The sequence below is a fragment of the Dromiciops gliroides genome, chromosome 2, assembly GCF_019393635.1.
Source record: "Dromiciops gliroides isolate mDroGli1 chromosome 2, mDroGli1.pri, whole genome shotgun sequence".
Taxonomy (NCBI): domain Eukaryota; kingdom Metazoa; phylum Chordata; class Mammalia; order Microbiotheria; family Microbiotheriidae; genus Dromiciops; species Dromiciops gliroides.
Genome location: NC_057862.1, coordinates 138,393,588 through 138,406,747, shown reverse-complemented (window position 1 = coordinate 138,406,747; position 13,160 = coordinate 138,393,588). Strand labels below are relative to the sequence as shown.

The 13,160-nt window shown below is 37.9% G+C and overlaps 1 protein-coding gene across 1 annotated transcript in view; it reads left to right on the top strand.

Annotated features, from left to right (window-relative positions):
• Positions 1-13,160, top strand: part of PCSK6 (proprotein convertase subtilisin/kexin type 6) — a 260,225-nt gene that overhangs the window by 213,523 nt on the left and 33,542 nt on the right. The window contains exons 16-18 of the mRNA XM_043985253.1: positions 5,766-5,868; positions 7,971-8,167; positions 9,531-9,618. Coding sequence (XP_043841188.1) covers positions 5,766-5,868; positions 7,971-8,167; positions 9,531-9,618 — 388 coding nt within the window. The remainder of the gene's footprint in view (positions 1-5,765; positions 5,869-7,970; positions 8,168-9,530; positions 9,619-13,160) is intronic.

Sequence of the window (13,160 nt, the reverse complement as noted above, 5' to 3'; positions counted from 1 at the left end):
TTGCTGAGATATGGGGGGTAACCAGAGCCAGGTGTTTTTTATCACGGAAGACATTGTGAAGGAGGTGAATCTTAATATTTAAAAACCTGAGTTGTTTTCATTTCATGAATAAAGCTTTACTTTATGTTGGTTAACAAGAATTTCAAACGTCCTCAGGCTCCAAAGAGGATTTTTGTTTTTATCTGAGCTATCCAGTTTGGTTATGTAGGCTGGCAAAATTATTAGAATAACCCATAAACTCTCTTCCTTTACATTGTACAATGTAAACTGAAGCCTTAAGTAGAATTTTCAAGACCTCTCTATGTGACCTTGTCTCTGCAATCTTCCTTCTCTCATACCCTAAAATATGCTCTTTGACTCCCATGTAATAGGCATTTTATTTGTAGGTATTAGAGAATTTCAGGGGACTATCCTTTGCTTCTCGCTCCCTCCTTCATTCCCTCCAAGCCCTCTGTCCCAGTTAAGATTGAGGAAAAAGGTCATTTTTATCAGACCCAGTCATTCTCTTAGTACTCTAAATGAAGGGTTTCATGGAGAAACAGGCCCAGAATATGGCTGTTTCTCATCTCTGTCAATACTGCTGCAGCAGTGATGGTCTCTGATGCTGAAAAATGTAGACAAATGGCCAAAGAATGCATAGAATGAGCTCAGTAATCTAAGCAGATGTGTTTTCCAATCCACCCACGAACTGGAAACAATTGCACAATGAAACAGGGATTTGAATTAAAGGCATTTTCAAATGATAACACCACAAATTGGCTCAAAGTGATATTGAACAAGTAAAGAATAAAATCTCTTATAGTGGGTGAAATTAGAATCAGTCCCAAAGCAATCTGAAACTGCATAAAAGTTAAGGGGGGGGAGTCAAATAATAAGCATTGGAAATTTCAGGGGGAACTGAAGATAATATAAAATTTCTACCTGTCTCAACTAGAAACCCTGATGGTAAAGGCTGGAGGGAACGTATATGAGCAGGGAAGGGAAGAATAACAACATATATAGATTTCTCCAAGGACAAAAATGTTATGAAGAAAAAAAAAGGTTTAGGATGGGAATTTAGGAAGGAAAGAACTCATGGTGGAGAATTTGGAAAATCAACAATGTTAAACCTTGAGGGAAAGAGAGAAAATATACATGTGCAGTACATCAAGATCTGGAAACTTTTTAAAGATGATGTAAAAAATAAGGATTTTGTTTTCCAAGGCAAAATGGTATTATTGGCTGGATAAAATGGGGACATTTTTCTTTCCTCACATTCCCTTGGGAAATTTCTGCCTCCTTTCTGTGTCTGCGTTAACTTCTCCCCTAACAGCTAAAAATAATAGTTTGCATTTATAGAGTGTTTTCCCTCCTAAAAGCTCAAAGGCCTTAATAATGTACTATTTAGCTTCTCTTCATATCCCCTAGGAATCCTATGAGTCAGGTATGTATATATAAACTTCCAATAAGGGATGGGGGAGGAAAAAATCTTATCAAAACTGACTTAAGGACCATGCCTGGTAGGCTGACAGCCTGCAGCTTTGTCAAACCGGAATGAGAAGATAATTTCTGTCATCTACTGAAAGTTATATAGTCTAAGTGTTTTTAGAAGCTTAAAACTGGTGATAATCTCTGCTCCACTCATAGTGGAAGAAGAAACAGTTGCTAGAAGTTTTCAGGGGGCAGACAGTTCATCTCTTCTTCAGTTTCGTCACTCATAATCCCAACAGTGTGAAATTTTGAGAGAATCTGTCCAGGATACCAACAGTCGTAAAAAACAATAGTATTGGGGGCAGCTAGTTGGTGCAGTGGATAAAGCACTGGCCCTGGATTCAGGAGTACCTGAGTTCAAATCCGGCCTCAGACACTTGACACTTACTAGCTGTATGACCCTGGGCAAGTCACTTAACTCCCAATGCCCCACCAAAACAAAACAATAGTATTTATTAAGCACCTACTGCAATAAGAGCCTTGTGCTAAGCACTAGGAAACTAAAAAGGTAAGCTCAAGGACCTTATAGGGGAATAATAGGGCAATAAGTCACTAACAGAGGTAGTTTTAATATATAATGTTTCATGACAAATATATTAGAATTATAAAACAGTATTCTGTAGGGTCTGAGGGGGAAAAATAATTACTAATGGAAAGGATTAAGAAAGGTCTCATGGAGGAGGTAGCATTTAAACTGGCCTTTAAGGATGGGTACTACTCTATCTTTGCAAAAAAACAAAAACCAACAAAACCAAACCAAATGGGGTCATGAAGAGTCATACAGGACTGAAACAACTCAACAACTCTTAAAGGATAATTTTTGAATGGAGGTCTGAGTTACTCCTTCCAATTGGCTGACTCTTGAAACTAATTAAGAAAAACAATATTACAGCACTCTACCTGACTTTGTTGCCTGTGGGAAATTAATCAATACTGTGACAGTAAACAGAATCTAAGAGTCAAAAGGGACCCAACCCATATCTGAACAGTTTATCCGTTTTACACGATCTCTCAGAAGTTGCTATCCAATTACCTCTTTTAATTAGCTCATTCCATTTTTGGATAGATGTGGTTGTTAAGAAGTTTTTCCTTATATCATGCCAAATTTTGTCTCTTAGCAAACCTCTACCTATTCCTCCCGGTTTAGCCTCTGGGCCTTAAGAGAACAAAACTCTAGCTTTTCTTATGATAACCCTTCAGATACTTGAAGACAGCTTATTGTTGTGGGAGTTTCTCAGCTGGGGGTCTCTGAGAGCACTTGAAGAATCTCACCCACCAGAATGTCCAAATTACCCAAGATCTATTGAACTAAGTAGCCAAACTGAAAGGAAAAGACATTCATTAGTTCACTAAGGAAGACTGCTTCCTGATGGCAGCTTCCACTCTTTAAGGTACAGATTGGGGGTTTTTGTTTGTTTGTTTTACACATTGGGTTTTTGTAATTTTTTAGTCTTTCTTGGAGTACACAAATCAGCAGCATTCTGCATCAAACAGAATTGGGGGACATGTGCAAGCTTTGGGATCACAGTAGTTGTTAAAGTTCAGGTTTGTTTTGGGTAAAACATTTTTCTGTGGTTATTCTTATCAGAATTCCCCACTTTGGCAGGAAATGTCTAAGATAATAGAGGCATCCTTTTAAAATAGAATCATTCTTGCTCTTCCTGTTGTTTCCAATAAGGAGAGAAATAAAATATAAATCCAGTAGCTCTATTTTCTGGGCCTCAGAGGTAGCTTTATCTGGAGAGAACGTGTTTCCCTCATGTTTGCCCCCAAATTCATCCTCCACCATACTAATGTGTCTGCATCTTCAGGATCAACATCACTAAGTTCCTTTGGCCAGTTCTCATACAGTATAGTCTAGTCTCCTCACCATCCTGGTCACCTTACTCTGCAGCTTATTAATGTCCTTCCTAAAATGTGGTACCTAGAAATGCATACAATACTGAGTCAGATCTGACCCCCCACCACTACCATTAACTTCTTCATTCAAGACACCATGCTTTTTAGTCAAGCCCAAGATCAACTTAGTTTTCTTGGTCACCCATGTCTAATGTTCACTCATATTGAGCTTGTAATCCACTAACACCCCCAGATCTTTCATAAAATAATGAGGCTCAAAGGGCATGAGAAGTCAGAATACCTAGCCCCTTCCTCTATGTAAGACCACACCCAAACTGTCCTAAACAAATGAAAACCCATTCTATTTTTATAAGGTAATTTCATAACCTCCCTTGTTAAGTCTTTCCAGTGATTAACAACCTTCTCTGTCAGTAAAGCTTTCCTTCCATGGACACGCCTGCCTATGCATGCCTTTGCCCATACGATTTTCCCTACCTGGAGATCTCACACTCCTCCCAATTTCTCTGAATCTCCCCCTCTATCCTTCAAACCCTAGCTCAAGTCCCACCTTTTCTAGGAAAACTTTACAGACTGCCCCAACCCATGATGCTCTAGCCTTCTGAATCCTCTAGCACTTAATATCTACAACCTTCACATATTTCCTTTCATCTACATATATTATATATGGGGTATGTGGATAGATAGTTAGCAGTGAGGTGGCACAGTGGATAGAGCACTGGGCTTGGAATCAAGAAGCCTCATTTTTGTGAGTTCAAATCTAGCCCCAGACATTTTAGTAGCTGTGTGCCCTGGGCAAGTCACTTAACCCTGTTTGCCCCACTTCCTCATCTGTAAAATGAGTTGGAGAAGGAGATGGCAAACCAATCCAGTATATTTGCCAAGAAAACCCCAAATGGGGTCACAAAGAGTCAGTCATGACTGAAAAAATTCAACAACATAAGTGCACATATACACGTGTGTACATATGTATATGTATGTATATAATGTGTATAAACACACACATCTATCTATCTATCTATCTTCACTCCAGACCTGTGAATTCATTGGGAGCTCCAGATGAGGAAAATGTTCAACTTACAATCTTAGAGAGCTTCCCAGGCCACTGAGATATTCTATGACTTGCGCAGATTCACACAGACAGTATGTACCAGGAGCAAAATTTGAACACAGGTCTTTATGCCTCCTAGGCCTGTACTACATCCACTAGAGCACGTCTTACTTTTTTATATGTTGCCTTTTCTTGTTCTGTGTGTGAATCTATAAGAACCTTGAGGGAAGGGGACAAATACTTCTTTTACATTCCTCAAAATTCTTTGGTGCTTTGGACAAAATTCTTTGGTGCTTTGACTCAACTAGATAATGCTTTCAGCTTTTAACCCAAGCTTATACTGATCTATAAAATGGAGATAATAATAGCACCTACCTCCCAGAGTTTTTGTGAGGATCATATGGGTTAACCTGTATAAAGCATTTTGCAAACCTTAAATTGCTATATAAATACGATCATCATCATCACCATTCTTTAAGGTTTTATCTTCCTCTTCTATCATTAGTGGTGACAAAAGCAACCGATCACCCTGAGCTTAAACACTTTTCATGTAGATCAATGTTATTAAGTCTACGCCTTCCCTCCATCTGCCTTCTATTTTACAGGTTAAGTAATTCCATAATTATTTTGATTACATCCCCATGAATCCCTTTCTAAGGCATTCTGATCCCTCTTAAACTGAGTCCCAGAATTTAAAACAAAACAAAACAAAAATGGCTCCTAGCTAAGTTCCAGCTAAGACAAGAGAGTTACCTCCTGTTTTAAAAAGGATAAGATTTAAAGCCAGAAGGCACTTTTAAGATTGTCTAATTCAAAATCTCTTATTTTACTGAGGCTGAACTGAAGCATCATCCTGGGTTCATAGATTCAGAGCTAGAAAGGGCCTGAGAAACTCCTAAAACAATTCCCTGATTTTACAGATGAGAAAACTCAGGCCTAGAGAGGTTAATTAATTTGCCCAAGGTCACTTAGGCAGTAAGTACCAGAGCTGGCATTTGAACCCTGGTTCTCCCATTCCAAATACAGCCCACTTTATACTGAATTATGTTGTCTCCTTGTGCTTTTTGCTTTTTAAGATTGAAATCATTTATTTAAGGTCTCATGGACAATAGGTAGCAGAGACAAAATTGAACCCCAGATTTGATCTTCAAGCTCCAAATCCAGTCTTTTTTAATAATACCTTTAGTTTCTATACTTAAAGTTTTGTTTTTTAATGTAAACATGAAGAGTCATAATGGTGCATCAGTTTCTATGTATGTAAAAAAGGGACCAGATTAGTCTTCTCATCACCTTGGGCCTTTGATGTTAGGGTTGAATGTTCTTCATGAAGTTGTTTTATTGACAGAGATCATCTCTATAAATGAAAGAAAACACTTATTTCTTTAAGGTGTGTGTCATCCAGAGTGTGGCGACAAAGGGTGTGATGGACCAAAAGCTGACCAGTGCTTGAACTGTATCCATTATAGTCTTGGAAGTATCAAAACTGGCAGGTAATGAATGAGAAATGCCTTCTTTAGTTTTCAGATTCAGCACTATATAATGAAACATAATTTTAATAAGTTGGGTTTGGGTTTTTTTAGACCAACTATAAATCCAAAGTAGGTTTAAGAAGATGACCAATCCTACTGGTGTCCAATTTAGCATACTCCCTGCAGTAGATCCTGAATAGTACTTACTCTGATGTCCAAGTATTGGGTTCAAATACTATCTCTGGCCCTGAACCTTACCCTATGACCTTGAACAAATCATTGAATCTCCCTAGTCTTCGGTGTCTTTATTTATAAAATGTGGGATTGGCCTAGATGACCTCCAACTCTGCTTCAGAATAATCATTTCCACATGAGCAGGTGCTCAATAACTTTGTGGGTTTTTCACACGGTCTGGTTTAGCAGCATCACTTCAAAATGCCCCAGGAGAAAGTGTCCTTTTGTTTTCCTTAAATAGTAAGAGGGAAAGCTTAATTACATTTGGAAAATACCCAAACTGAAGGTGACAGATGTGGAGTGGGAATAAGGTTTAATATTCTCCTGGCCTTGATTAGTCCACTGCTCAAAAAATGGAAATTAACCTGAGGAATGTATACAAGTGGCATCTAAAAACCAAAAAATACCAGAAGCCTAAAAATTATCACAGAATAATGGATTTAGGGCTGTGATCAGAGGTCTCAAACATACAATCCATAAAACAACAATGTGACCAGAACCAAATTAAAATGTAATTGGGCAATATTTAACAAAATAAATAAAAATACAATATAACATAGACAATGTTAATTTGTGGTTTTCTAAGGAAATATGCGGCCTGGAGGGTTCTTTTTCTATTTGTGTTTGACATCACTGGTATAGACATAGGATCCCATATCTATCTATATGACCTCAGAGGTCATCTAGACCAAGTCCTTCATTTTACAGATAAGGAAAATGATACCTACAGAGGTTAAAGACTTCCCTACCCACAGGGATCAGAATTCAAGCCCAGGTCATCTGTCCTAAAATCTTTTACTCTATACTACAGCATCTTGTCTGTATAAACTGAAAAATAATAATTTATTTGAGTAATTAAAGCCTATATTCATTATTTTTCTGAATTCTAGTTTCAGAAATTAAATTTATACTTTTTAAAATTTGATGTTTTACTAGACATATTATACTAGTGGGAAGATAGCTACCATGTAAAAGTTCACCTGTGTCCTCCTAGCTCATATAGTTTTGCAGAGGGGTCTTTCCCCTGACAGTTTAAAGGTTGGTAAATGTGACCTGTGGACCACAGGCAGGTGCATTTTATTGTTCTCTAGAATATACACTACAAAAACAAACAAACAAAAAACCCTCCAAATAGAATATACATTACACTTATTCTAATTCTCAAGGGTTCTATTTGTCTCTCCCTATTTCATTGTCTTTCCTTCTCTCTTCTGTTTCCCTTCTGTCCACATGTTCTATCCTGCTTTTTCCTCCCATGCATCCTCACTCGGTGTAGCCTACATTCACATAAGGGTACTACTGGTCCTTCCTAGTCTCTTCATTACTGACCATCACTTCTGCTCACTGACTCCCACAATTGGTCTTGTTCATGTCATCTGTTGACACATTATTGGCAGCTATCTGTGGCTGGTAGACAAAACAGTCAAAACTCCAATAATAGGTGCATCTTGTCCAAGCAAAATACCCCTGAAATAAAACTGCAGAGTCTCCTTCAATTTAGTGGATTCAGGGAATAGGAAATGGAAAACTTCTTCTTCTTATAAGAATTATCTTTATTGACCTATAAAAGAAACAACCTCCAGTTAATGAAGAAAAAAAGTCACCAAGAACTTCTATTTGGATTTTTTAAAATCTTCCAACTGTGCTTTCCTAATGTAACCACAATTTATGTTTCAAAATTCATTTGTGGGTGTTTAATTTCTAAAAGATTATGCTAGTCCTTGATTGATGCTGAATTTTCTTTCAAAAAAACATAATTTCCTTTCCTTAAAAAGGGATTTCATGTTTCTGAATATACCCCAGTGTGCAAATGTTAAAAATATGAAATGTGTTTGTTGTGCTATATCCAGTGCTGTTGGGGTACTTACTGGGTCTTCCTTTTTTTCCAGGAAATGTGTGAATGTCTGCCCCTTGGGATACTTTGGTGATTCTATATCAAAGAGGTGTCGAAGGTGTAGTAGGGGATGTGAGACCTGCACAGGCAGAAGTCAGAATCAGTGCCTGTCCTGCCGACGTGGCTTTTACTACCATCAGGAATTGAACACCTGTGTGACTCTGTGTCCAGCTGGCTTTTATACAGATGAAAGTAAGTGTGATTAATCTTTTTTTTGTGTGTGAGGCAATTGTGATTAAGTGAGTTGCCCAGGGTCACACAGGTAGTAATTGTTACGTAAATGAGTCTGGATTTGAACTCAGGTGCTCCCAAATCCAGGGCCGGTGCTCTATCCACTACGCTACCTAGCTGCCCCTGATTAATCTTTAAGTTTATAGAACACATGCTTGTCCACAAAGACTTAAAAATGCTGAGTTGATTCTCAAATGTTCAGGGGCTGATTATACTCCATCCCTGGATCTTCCAAAGCCCCTTTGCTAACTTCTCCGTATTCATCCTCAGAAAGAAGGGAGAGGTTGTCAAATTCAAATTAGCCAAATGTTACATGCTAACAGTTCCTATAAAGATGTACCCAGGGAAAGAGGTTTGAACTAAAACTAACATGAGGTTTCTATATTATCCATGGACTTAATATGTATCCAGTGAATGGCCGTTAGTGAAAGACAAAGTAGTAGATTATGAATGAATGGAAAAAAAAGAGTTATTCAGGTTCTTACTATGTTCTAAGTGTTGTAGTAGGGATTGGGAATACAGACACATTTTCCCCTTTTTGAAAGGGAAAAATCAAATCTTACAGTCTGAAAATATTTATTTATCCTAACTAAAGTGGAGTGGGAAAGAAAGGGAATAGTCATTTATATAGCACCTAGTATGTGTCAGACACTGAGTTAGGCACTTTACAAATATTATCCCATTTGTTCCTCACAACAACCTTGAGAGTTGGGAAAACTGAGGCAAACAGGGGTTAAGTGTCTTGCCCAGAGTTACACAGCTGTGTTTAAGACTGGATTTGAACTTAGGCCTTCCTGACTCCAGGCCTAGCTCTTTATCAATTGTGCCACCCAACTGCCTAAAGGATTGACAATAGGGTCCTTGACCTCACATCTATTTACCTTTTTACATGGTCTCAGGTTATCCTATCATAGGATCATAAAGTTAGAGCTGGAAAGGACCTAAGAATCCAGGCCCCTCATTTCACAGGTAAGAAAATGGAGGCACGGAGAGGTTCAATGATTTGCCCAGGATCACACAGCTAGTAAGTGTCTGAGATGAGATGAAAACCCAGATCTTCCTAACTCCAAGTCCATTGGAGTATACTCTCCAATGCCCTGCCTTTTTATTTTATTAACATATTGCCTATTTCTAGAAGTTGCTAATTTATGGATCGTTTTCCTATCACAGCTTTGAAGCTTTGGGAGATTTTGTTGTTGTTGTTTATAGACACTGTTGTTTGTGCAGACTTCATTTATATTCTTTTTTACCATTTCTTTTATTCTCTAACTGCTCTTCTGCCCCAAATCCCTTACCCCCTTCTCTGTTTGCTTCTTTTGTACAGGTCAGAAATATTGCCTTAAATGTCATCCAAACTGTAAAAAGTGTGTTGATGAAGCAGAAAAATGTACCCTATGCAAAGAAGGATTCAGGTAAAACACTGGCTTTGAGGATGCAGAAACTGGCTTCAAAGCTGAGGATTTCAGTGGTTTTCACTATTTTTAGTTTCTCTCATTTAATTTCTCATGTTTATTCATTAGGTCCTAAAGTTATGGTTCCAGCAACCCCAAACTATTTCAGTGTAAGAATTCTCGGTCCATTTAAATTCATGCTTTTATTATGGGGTTATTGTGGGGGGGTTTAAGAGTAGAAATTAAATGAAATGAGCAAAACAATGAAATTTTTAATGAATTTGGGGAATCAGTGAAATTAGTTCCATAACATAGCATAATATAGTTATTGTTATTGTTGTTTGTTTGTTTGTCCTTTATTCTCCAAGAGGACCATGACATTAGGTGATGCCATGACTTTGCAGTGAATTGGATTTAAGTGAGGGAGGGCTGTGCAAAGTCACCAACCTCACTCTCTCCTCCAGAGACATCTGGGTCCAGTGGCAAGATGTATATAAGGACGACTGGAAATGGCCCTGGATGTTTAAGGCAACTGGGGTTAAGTGACTTGCCCAGCTAGTGTCTGAGGTCAAATATGAACTCAAATCCTCCCAACTTCAGGGCTAGTGCTCTATCCACTGCACCACCTAGCTGCCCCAGCATAATATAGTGCTTGGTGGTGAAAGAGGTAAGAAATAGTGAGAAGAACCAAGCTTCTATTCTTCTGAGTGATTTAATTTCCTCCCATCATCACTACTCATTCCTAAGCAAACCACTTCAGAGCCTCAAATTTTCCTCTTCCTTTCCCTATCCCATCTCTCTCTCTTTTTGTCTCTTCTCCCCCATGTTTTCCTTCCTCCAATTTTCTCATTCATCCCAAAAGGGCTGATGGGTGAAGATGATCAGGGTTTAAGTAGGAGGGAAAATGTCCCAGTTCCTTTTTTCCACCTCCAACATCAAACATCTTCATAAAGAAATGATTTTGTACAAATTTTCTTTAAAACTACACTAAAAACCACTAGTATTTTTTTACTTGAATAACCTTCCAAAGATTTGTTTAGCTAACTAAATAATTTCATCATTTGCTTGTTCTCCAAAAAAATCTCAAGGCATTATACTAAGAATGTTTTTGAAGAAAAATCTGACAGTGATTTATGTTGTAAATATTCCAGTTATAAAATTTATTAATTAAATTATTAAAACTACTTGGAAACAGTGTTATAGTTATTAAAAGGAATACACTCATCTAGGTAGTATGATTTAGGGAGCAATGGTAAATGTTGGCATCCTTACATTCAAAATCTTCTCACCTACATGTTAAGGTACATAAAATTTTGCCATCAGAAATTCGTTGCTTCTCTAAGTGGTCCTTTCTTAAAAATGGACTTACTACTTCCAGGAAACAACAGGTTCAATCACTAACACTTTAGATATGAATTAGTTTATTATATTATTTTCCTCCTAGCAGAACAAATTGGGTTGGTGGACAGGGATACTTAGCAACCCTGGATATCCTGGGAGGAAAAAAGGGAGGGAAAAGTGAAAGGAGATAAAAAGTTGGGGAAAAAGCAATGGGGGTGCCAAATATAAACTTCATATACTTCCTAATTTGAAAGACCTCATCCTACTAGGAAATGTCCATAGGGTTTAAAGCAATAATCTAGTTCTTTAGGGAAAGTGTTTTTGCCCAAGGTCACACAGGTAATAACTAATAGAGCCAGTATGAGAGAGAGAGTGAGAGAGAGAGAGAGAGAGAGGAGAGAGAAACCCCTTGGGGAGTCTGGTAAAGATTATGGACCTCTTTTCAGCATAATGGCTTAAAATCCATAAAATAAAATACAAAGGAAACCAAAGGTTGTTGAAAATAAAGGTGTATTTTTTTTCCTCATCCAAGGTTATACCCCTCCCAAAACAGGAACCTTAGGCTAAAAACTCCTTCTTTATAGATTGTTCCTCTAACTAAGGCAAAGTCAGACAATAAGGATGAACAGAGAGGAAGAGAACACAAAGCAGAGAGAGGGGAAGTAGAGGTGATGGAAACAAAAAACTGAGGAAAAAATTGGCTGATTTAGATGGTAAAAGCAAATAATCCAAGGATTTTATTGTGTTCTATATCTGCCCCAAAACCATGGCCAACAAGGTCTCCAGAGAGTAGCAGTGTCTTGAGGTCTCTCACTCTCTGAAGCCTATTTCCTAAATTGGTAACTGAAGAAGACCCGGTGGCTTCTGAAATGTCTGAATCGATCCTGCCAATTTCCTAACACTGCCCCGTTAGGAGAAATACTGAAATGACTGGGAACATCCTGGTGACCTCATATCCCGTTCTGAAGGTATATTTGAGAAAGGTTAAGTTAGATGTTCATTCCTTGCATTTTCTAGTAGGAAAAAAAAGTGGCCTCTAACAATAGCTACTTTCTGAAAAATAGAAATAGCAGTGCTGGAGATGACAGACTTTTCAGAAAGAAAAGTAAAAATTGAAAACGTTGTCAGCCATAATCCACAGAAAGCTGCCTTTTATTGTACAATATCCTTTTTAAGCTATGACTTCAAATCATCCCTGTCATGTTAAAGCAGTTAGAGACCCAGCAGTAGCTGCTTCCCCTCGACGACTGTCTGGTTCTTCGGGAGACTAAATTGTAAGAAATGTTACATGTGGGAACGTGAGTTATTAAAGGCATGATTTAACTGCCAGTCACAATGACCCCATGCTATGACAAGGAAAAGACCTCTGTGTTCTTGCTTAAAATACTTGCCATTGCTGGAACACAAAAATGCTGTAGCAGAGTAGCTTTTTAATCTGAAGAAGGCACAAAAACTCCTTGATGTTAAACACGAGTACCTAGATTTGACATATCCCAGAGTGATATCTTGACATGTTCAGCTACAACATTCAGCAGTAGCACAGTCATCCTGGGCATTGAAACAGCAGGGGAAACATCTATGTCAAGATTGTAAATCACGAGCCAGGGTAATAAAGATATTAACAAAATTGTGTGAAAATTAGAACTCTGTCAATGAACTTACCTAATTGAGCCTACAGAGCCATAATTCAGTCATGGGATTATGGCTCCTATGGTGTCACTCCTTGGGAGAGAGACATCTGGGGACTAAACATTTTAAAACAAATTATGCTTAGATCTCTGTCTTTAGACAAATATGACTGGAAGTAGCTGGACTTCTCAAGTGGCCTTTTATTGAACAATCAATAAATATTTATATAGTGCCTACCAAGAACAGGGGAGGTATGTGCTGGGGGAGGTACAAAATGTCAATATGACAGTCTTGCCTTTATAGAATTTGCAATATATCGCAGGGAAAGGTCATATAAATACATACACTATTGGGGAGTGAAGGTGCAATCAGACCTGTAATTTCATATTTGTCTTATTTGTCTAAAGACAAAGATCTAATAATAATTTATTTTAAAATGTTTTGTAGTTTCATGAGTGTAGGGATCTGTTATTATAGAAAATCCCTGAACCAATGCAAATCAGCAACTCTTACTGCAAGACACTGAGAAGTGACTTGCCCACAGTTACATAGCTAAAAATGTGTCAAAGGTAGTACTTGTACTCAGATCTCCC